Source organism: Kogia breviceps, chromosome 10 (assembly GCF_026419965.1).
Source record: "Kogia breviceps isolate mKogBre1 chromosome 10, mKogBre1 haplotype 1, whole genome shotgun sequence".
Classification (NCBI taxonomy): domain Eukaryota; kingdom Metazoa; phylum Chordata; class Mammalia; order Artiodactyla; family Physeteridae; genus Kogia; species Kogia breviceps.
The window spans coordinates 100660063-100669788 of NC_081319.1; the positions used below are offsets into that span (position 1 = coordinate 100660063).

Genomic DNA, 9726 nt, shown 5'->3' on the forward strand with positions numbered 1-9726 from the left:
ACATATATATGTCAATGGGACTTCCAAATCGACATTCTGAAAAGAAACTCATTGTTTTCTGCTCCAGATCACCTCTTCACGTAGGGTTCCCTTTCTCAGTAAATGCTGACATCTCCGATCCAGTTCTGAAGAAAGAAAGAAGGAAGGAAAGGAAGGAAAAGAAGGAAGGATGAAAAGAAGGAAGGAAAGTAGGAAGGAAGGAAGGGGTTTCCTATATCAGTAAATGCAAGATCACCCATCCAGTTCTGAAAAAAAGAAACAAACAGACAAACCAACCTGGGAGGTGTCCTCAAATACTTTCTCTCTCTCACCCTCCATACAAACTTTCTCCACGTTCTGGTGGTTCCTTAGCTCTTGAACTAGTTCATCTCATTCTATCCATAGGGTCCTTTCCCTGTCCAATATGCCCTAATCTCTCCCATGACTTACTGTAACATCAGCCTTTAACTAGTCTTCTTATATTCCCTCTTGCCCCTTTTAATCTATTCTCACTGTAACCAGAATCATTTTTAATTAAAAAAAGTCTCTTCTTGCTTTCATGGCTCCTATTACTCTTACAAATATGAGGTCTCTTGATTGGGGCCATGCCTTCCCCACATTGTACAACCTTAATACCCTATGACCTCCCCATCATCACTCTGTGACCTCCCTGTCACTCTGCCACGAGGGCTCCTCTCCACCTCCTTCCAGGAATCTTCCCCTATCCCCTCCCCTACTGGTTGCACTTACCAAGTACTTGGCATTTGATAGGCACATGTGAATATTTTCTGACCAAGTAAATACACGAATGAGGAGTGAATGAGGATGATGACTGTCCCCTTACAAACACGAGACTACCCATACATTGCAGGATATGCACTTCAAAACGAGAAACCTGTGACAGGACTGTCTCTGGAAACGGTGGTGCAGGGATGGGGGTGGTTCTTCACTATTTCCCATTGCGTGCACATTTTTATTTTCTGAGTTTCTTTTTCCTTTTACTAAAATTATTTTTCCTTCTTTATTTTCTTTCTCTGCTTTATGGCTTCCTTGTATTTCCCTTTTTCTCCATTTAGTACAAGTTCATACCAAGGCCATTTGGATTTTAATTACTATTAAACAGAATGGTGACTGCTCAAGTATTTCTAGCAAGCCAACCAAAGCTTTCTCCATACATATAAGCACTTCAGTGTCACACCTCATCTGAAGTGTTCAACAATTCTGCTAAAGAATATTTGTATTTTAGAAAACAATTTTAAATATTAAAAAAAAAATGAATGAATGAACTTTAGCAAGCGCATATGCTTGTCACCCTATAAGAACCTTGCCTGTTTACATGCGGTCCATTCAGAGCCGTACCTGCCACAGTCTAATGTACTCACACCAACAGGTAAGAAGTTTTCAAACTTAAATCATAAGCGCACTGACTACAATATGTATAAAGCCGTACTGCTGAAATCTTTTGTCACTTTTGGAGTTAGAAATAAGCAATCATATTTGATTCTTCTTCATTTTTGTATATTTTTTGAATTCAGAGCTATTTTAAGTTATAACTTCCATCCTTTTCATGACCCTTAAAATACTCTATTAGCTAAATGTTCACACTTGTCCTTTTTAGCTTGAAAAGAAACGTCACGTGCTAGATTTCTACAAATGACCCCCATTCAGATGTGAACCAAACATAATAGCTTCTGCCATTCGCCAAGCAGTGAATTGCTTCAAATGTAGGACACAGGGCAGAGGACTTTGTAAATTACTTTGTTTCATTGTCCATCACCAGAACCTGTGGCATAATATGTGACCTATTTCTAGAAACAGTAATGCCTACGGCTTTACGAACCGGTGGAATGTAGTCTCTCTTTTAATTACATTTTGAAGAAATTTAAAAATGTAAAAGTTTTAGACATATTGAATAGTTGTATTGTTAAAAGAAATTAACATTTTCAACCATCACCGTGTAATGATGTGTATTTCAATAGCATATCGTAACGTTTTCCCTTTTTATTAAAAACAAACCTACACAAATTGCCAAAGTAGTGCAATGACCTTGTGTATTCTCCTTTTAGATTCACTAATCAATAGAATTCTTTCCATGTTTGCTTTTCTCCTTTTCTCTCTTTCATCCAATACGATCCAATATCTTCAATTTTATTCAATTCAGTCTGATATTTATACACACATACCCCAAATGGCAAAAATATGAAAACACGTGCGTGTATTTGTGTTATTTTTAACCTATTTGAATATAACAAACTTTCATAACTAAATATGATCGTGGAAAGTTTAAAGTTAACATTTTTTGAACAATTCTAATACTGTAAATACACAGAGAAAATAGTCTGTTGCTCTTCCTTGTCAATGTCTACCAACACCCGATTTATTTATGAAATTGGAACTGTTTTTACATTTTTTATCTTAATAGAAATTATTCTAACATTTAGCTGGAATCATTAACTTTCTCCAGAGAACCAAAAAAGTGAATATTTAATAGATGTTCACCAAATTCGATCAGTATGGACTGCATAAATATCCAAAAGGATAAAACAATTCACTTTTGGATAAATGTTATATTGCTTGACTGATTATGTTATCAAATGAATTACAGAATTATCAACGTTCAATTTATTTCTAAGTTTTGCATATACGACTATGACCATAGACTATTTACTCCTTGTTTGTGTAAGCTGGCTCTGTAGAGCTGAGAAATATCCTAAAAACTAATAGAGGTTGGTGAGTTGACTCATTCACAACCCATAGTGAAGCTTTTTACTGGGAAATGCCACTCAAAATGACAAAAAAATCAAATCAAATCAAATCAAAATCAAACTAAAACATAATTGACCTTCATACAGCTTTCCATATTCCAATGTGCCATTTTGTTCTCTATTAAAGCATTTGTTTCCCATCCTGTAGATCCTGGCTTGGGTGTTTGTATAATTATTCTTTCACACAGAATGAAGGAGATGTAAAGAGGAGACAGACATTTCCTGAGCAACAGGAGCGGAAGCTATAGCAGAAACAGGACTGTGATTCCCAGTTAATTGCATTGTTGATAATCCTGCACTTAAAATCTTCATCTAGACAATGTTTATGGCAGCAAATTGACAGTAATTTAACTACATTAAATCTTACCACCGTTAAAAGAAAAGGATGAATGTTACATTAAATAAGCTTAGGAGAATGGTAAAGCCTAGTTCTTGTTTAACAAGACAACTAGCAAATCATTCAAATTGCTGACCTAGAACCTCCAAACATAGTAAGAAGAGTAGTTGCATTTCAAGATGGCACCAAGCCATATGGACCATCAGAGACACCGGGTGGCAGTTTTGCTTTTTCAGTTGTTTCTCAGTATCCATGGAGGATCGGTTCCGGGTCCCCGGCAGATAAGATGCTCAAGTCCTGTAGTCAGCCTTCCAAATCCTGGGGTTCCACCTCCTAGGATTCAATGAACTGTAGAACTGTGCATTGTGTATTAAGTTTGTGATACATGATTGGCTGAACCTGTGGATGTGAACCCAGACATAGGAAGGGTGACTACATTTATTGAAAAATATCAGTGTGTAAGTGGATCTGAACAATTCAAATCCATGTTGTTCAAGGGTCACCTGTATTTAGAATCATCTGTAGATTATTTATAATGCCTAATACAATGTAAATGCTATGTAAATAGTTACCTGTGTACAGCAAATTCAAGTTTTGCTTTTAGGAACTTTATGGAATTCTTTTTCAAATTTTTTTCAATCCCTGATTTGTTGAATCTGTAGGTATAGAACCTGCGGATACAGAAGGCTGACCGTATTTCCACTATGTGATGAATGAAAAATAGTTGGGGGAAAAAAGACACATGCATCTTAGTTGGCAAGAAGGGTCAAAAAAATCTATTTTACTATTTTGGAAAGGATCTAGTTAAATGAAGATATGTGTTGTGTCAGTTATTTTCACTGAAGAGTTAGATGATGGAATAAAATGAACTTTGGAGTTAACTCTGAGTTTAAATTCTCTCTCTGTTACTCATAAAGAGTAAGACTAACTTTTGATTTTAACATGTAAATATGTAAATGACAGGATTAAGGTAAAGCTAGGTAACACCGTGAATGTGAAATTAACTACCATTATAATAGGAAAGCAATACATTTAAATTTCATTATCTAGCCCATTTAAAGCAAAATATAATTATCCTGATCATTGAAAGAAAATAGTTAAAATTCTCCACACTGTGTAGAAAGACATTTCCATGTGATCTTTAATTATCTTGATAGTCCAATTTATATTTTGGGCATCTTGTAAAAACTTACTTCTCAGATGGGTAGTTTATTGACACTGTGATGCATTAGGACTCTTGATCTGCTCTACAGACTGTTAGTGGCACAATTCTGTCTCTTTGAAACTGGTTCCAGGCAAACATGGTCAGCCAAGAGTCCACTAAGTCACAGGATAAATATGATATTTCCCCAGAGTTTTAATTTTACTTAAACTTTTACAAAAAACAAACATTATATTAAAACAAATATACTGACAGATTAGGGATAGAATACACATTTTCTCTTCTCTGAACTTAGAGCTAATTTATGGGAAAGTTTTATAAGCATTGGCTTAATTAATGTTTATAATACTCATCTAAATGTTACTAATAAAGTATTAATATTTTTGTAGTAAGATACTTTCTTGCCACTTTATCAATATCACAAGAAAAGCAGTGCTTTTCTAAATGAATATTTGGAGTTGTTTTGAAAAATGGGAAAAGATTAAATGAGTGGTTCATCAGGTTAGATGCTTCACCAGATTTGTCCATTTATTACTCACGTCGTAAAGCCACCAACCAAGCAAAACCTCTGTGCTGACTGAGCTTGTGGCGTGACACTAAAACCAACTTGCTGAGGAAATAGAAATCCAAACTCAAACTTCCTTTGACAAATCCCTTACATCTGAACTAACTTGGACACTCATGTACAAACTAATGGCTAAATATTTCTCATTTTTCTACAGCCTATAACTTAGAATCAGACATAGTAGGCTTCTAGGAGATAGCTGTAAAAATCCCAAATTGTTGTTGTTGGATTATGATATCTAGCAGAGAAAATCATTAAATCATTTCTGGAATCTTAGTCAAATAATTTCTGAAGAAGAAAGGGGACTAGTGAATTAAATACATAGAAATTTATAAACGATACAAAGTGTTTAACATTTTTGGAAAAAAAGCAAACAATATTTGGGAAAAAAAAAACCAGATAACAAATGATTTTGCTTTTAGATTGCACAATGATTCCTGGATATTAGACGCATTTCAGCGCATCCACAGCGAAGAAACCAAGTTTTTTATACCATATGATTTGGAGATTTCCAATCAGGAGCTACGCTATATAGTAAAAAGATCTGAGCAATGGAGAGGACTCAATGGTGAGAGAAGGAAGGTGAGTTGGTTTGAAGTAGATTTGTGTTTTGACTGCACGAAAGAAGCTCATTCCGTTAGCGTATCAGCCAGCTGTTACATTTTCTCACATTGTTTTTGAAGCCATTTACTATTGTATTTGATCGCAACCACTGTACAAATCTTGCTGCTCAATTGTATGTTGGTTTTTTTATTAGTCGAAATGAGGAGACATGACCAGATGGTACTTATAGTTCAGCACTCTTATTTTCTTATAAAAATATTTATTGATACCTGCCATATACATATGTTATATATATATATATATATATATGGCAAAATTACACAACGGTTATGAAGAACATAAAAGAATGAGTTTCCACACATGACAAGATTTTCAGCTTTAAAGTGACTGAGTGAACAGGAGGAAAGGGATATTATTTCTTTCTCCTTTGATGCTTTTGTTAGTCAGACCCCTAGACTCATTTCCCTCTTTCAGGAGAAATCTCCTTTGCCTTTTTCATTGGCTTCCCCAGCCTCTTATGTGCTACCATCTCCCGGGGTTCTGTACTTGGTTTATTCCTTGTCTGACTCTCCATAGTCCTTTGACAAACCTCCTTTCAAACTGTGTCTTCCACGCGGCTGAAGATGACCCAATAGGTGTCTCCAGAATCCACCTCCTTTCGGAGTCCCCCCAAAATACCATCCAGCAGCCTACTTGATATCTCCAGATGAATGTCCCAAATTTACCTAAAACCTAGTATGGTCCAAACAAAATCGACTTAGTTAATTAATTAATGCATACATTTTACCTGTGCCATTTACATTTCCATAATCTCTGTACTCGGCGTTTTCATGTACTCTGAATCACAAAGATCTAAAACTCAGAGTTTTTCTAGACTTTTCTTTGACTTCCTTAATATCTCCTCTTCTCTATTGCATTTGCTACTACCTATGTCTAGGACCTCAATACCCACCTTCTGAATGACAGCCATACTTTGCCAATGGCTTTCTCTGCCTTCAGTCTCAAGCTACAGTTGTCACATTGTTGCACTGTCCTTGAATTCATCCTCCTCTCTTGTCAAAATAGTATTTCTAAAATGCAAGTCTGACCCTGCAGTCCCCTGTCATAAAAGCTTCAATAACTTCATACTATTGTGTGTTTGCCGTCTGATCTGATTCTTTTCTACCTCTCCAGTGACATCTCCTGTGCGCTCGTCTCTCCCATCCTTTCTCAACATTCCTCTTACCAAATGCTTCTTAGCAAAATATAAGAAGGCCATATAAAATAAGGATAATTTGCTAAATACGTCGCACTGTTTCACATTACCGTACATTTCTCTGTGTTTGGAAGGACAGCCTTCCAACCCCTCACGTACCACCGGGCAAATGAACTATTCTCCAGGGCTCAGTTTGAGTGTTTTCTCGGTGGAGCTGCCAGAGAGAACCATCTCCTTTTTGCTAAAACTGCCTGTTTTACTTGACCTTGCCAGCATCTAACACACAATCTAGGGATTAACTCCCCGTGTGTCCCTCTTCCTGCTTAGATGAAGATCTTCTTGTGTAATAAACCAATAGTTTCTCCATCTTTGTGGCCTCAATCCCTAACAGGGTCTGCAGGATATAGTACATTTTTATTGTCTATTTTTCAATACATAAAAGAATGTGTGCATGAACCATTGAATTATTAAACATATTTAGTCTGCCCGTATAATAGACATAAAATCTACCTCATCCTGTTCTCTACCTGATAGAAACCTAAACATTAGCTTTTGAAAAACTTCCACATGGGTTTACTAACAATATACTCAATATGTCTTGAATTCTGTTAATTTAATAAGTAGTTTAAAATTACAGCAGACATTTTCAAGACCACTGTCCTTGACTTGAAGTAAAACAGTTTTTACTTTACCTTATATTCATTTTGGTTTCCTCTTCAAAAATCCTTGACTAACAGCATACTTTTAAAAAGGCCAAAGTGATTGAAATGATCCTAAAAATCAAGCAAAAAGCACTTTCTCTCTAGGATAATTTCAAAGTACCTGTTCATTTTATCTTGTCATTTAGTTTCACAACATGGAAGTTTAGAAATTTGGAAGGTGACCAAAGTTAAGTGCCAAAATGATTTGAGTTGAACAAGAGAACACAGAGAAAAATAGAGAATTGTTTTTATTTTAGCTAGAGAAGACAGAGAATGAGAGATGGGGGAGAATGGGAAGAACAGGAAGAAAGAGAGGAGAAGGGGGAGGGAGGGAGAAATCAACTAGCGCTTAAGTGCTCGAAGGAAAATTAAAGGAGATTGTGAAATTCCTTAATTCTTTAAAATTAATATTTATTCTCTTCTTTGTAAAATGGCTTAGCTGACACGTGCTGGACAAGAGTAGAGCTCAGGAAGAGAGTGCCACTTGAGCTTCTAGTCTGTCATGCTGACTGTGTGTACACATTCAAATGGATCAGAGAAAAGACAATTTGATTAAATGTAACCAAAGTCAACGATTTAATCAAAGGCATTTGTGTCTTAAGTTAAATATTTTGGCTTAGATTCTGTTGAGCCATTCACAGAAGTTAATACACATCTGGATGAATTGCTGCTGTTCCTTTCACAACACAGACTCAGCATCCATCAGTGATGAGACTCATAGAGATGTTTATGCAAATCATTTGAAAATCTGTAGAACACCTGTTATTTCTTGCTGTTGGGGTGATGTTTGTTAAGCACACAGAAACATTCTCAAAGTTAAATGGTAGACATCTATATATTTTATTTGTTTGTCACATCTCTTCATGACCTGGTATTTATACTATGAAGCCTTTCTCTTCCTTATGAGTAATTTTTGTATGTTATTCTTCTTAACTTGTTTTATGTTTGATTGTCTAGTTAACTTCAATAGGGAAGCAAGGTAGCACTGTTGAATAATTGATGTACTGATTTCAAGATATTATACCAGTTTAATTGAGAGCAATCATCTATAATCTAAAATGCTAAATTAAGAGTGGAATGGACATTTTAATATAAAAGTATTTCAAGTAAGTAGTCTAGAATTCTTGTGCTTTAAAAATTTGATCTAGATCTTTGCCATAGTGCTAGCTATTAAGCACGTGCTTCTCATTTTTATGCTCTGGATTAAAAATTGCCACATAAATGGACACTTTATAATATGCTTAATTTCATTTTGTTAAATTGATAAATGCAAAAGCACAGAATACATTTAGAGTATGATGAGAATTTAGGATTATTGCATTTTGTAATTTTTATATTGTTCATACATACAATTTATCATTTGTGCAAAGACAGCCAGACGATAATTCCAAAGTATTTTAGCCATTTTTTTGAGAAGGAAAAGGTCACTTTCAGTAGTCAGAAAAGACATCATTCTATTAAACTAATTTACCTACACGCAAATTTTGTCATTTTTTACCTCATTAACTATTTATCATGGAGTAAAAAAAATATATATTCATGAAGGGGCAGCTCACAGCCTGATGGAGCTGGAACTAATATTTTGCGACTCTAATGATTTTTTGCATCCTTAATTAGATAGCATAAGGTTGATATGATTAGGTCAGGATGTAGTGTTTTTCATTAAAATACATTTTAGAAGCTGTATTCATAATCTGCCCTTGCAATTAAATAATGGGCCTATGAATTTAATATTATCGGCCCAATTATTATCCCATGCAAACATATACCTTTAATAAATTTGTGCTGTAGGACCTTCATTAGCAACAGAAGAAATGATATTTCTAGGTACATAGATTGAATGGATATGCTTCAACTCATATAATGCTTTTAACCATATCGGGAAGCAACGCTTCAGTACTTAGGCACTTGATTCCAAAACGTGCCTTACTATTCGGTGAGGACTAATTTACATTGTAATTATTTTCTTAAAGAAACGATCTACTCTAGAATGGGCTAGCGAAGCTCATAGAAGTAGCAGGATGCTAGGCAGAGTTGGAAAGTTAGGACAGTCGTGCATCGTGGGACAATGGAGTGTAAATTTAGAGATCCGATCAAGCAGTGTAACTGGAAAGGAGAACAACTAAAAAGTCTATTTCTCGAGTGTCTGTATTATCTGAGAACTACCATATGCAGTTCACGAAGATGAATCTTTTGGTTGTATGTTAGAATCCTTTTTATTAAGGGATGGCTGTACAGTGGAAACACGTAAGATACTCTGAGAAGGAGCTGCCCACCTCTCATCATGAATGTGTACGTACACACAGGGAATCACACACACATAAAAACACACCCTGTTCCCTTATCCTTGCTATTTATCCACTACTTTTGTGTACTTGGGTAGGGACCGCAACAATTGAGTTCTTTAGTTCATTCTTGAGGAAATTCTATTATGAAGGTTCTATACAATTTATAATTT

At 35.4% G+C, this 9726-nt stretch overlaps 1 protein-coding gene across 1 annotated transcript in view; it reads left to right on the forward strand.

Moving 5' to 3' along the window:
- LOC131764249 (uncharacterized) overlaps window positions 1-9394 on the forward strand; it is a 191689-nt gene extending 182295 nt beyond the window's left edge. The window contains 2 exon segments of the mRNA XM_067043222.1: window positions 5231-5390; window positions 9242-9394. Of these exon segments, the coding sequence (XP_066899323.1) occupies window positions 5231-5390; window positions 9242-9394 (313 nt within the window).
- The last annotated feature ends 332 nt before the right edge of the window (window positions 9395-9726 follow it).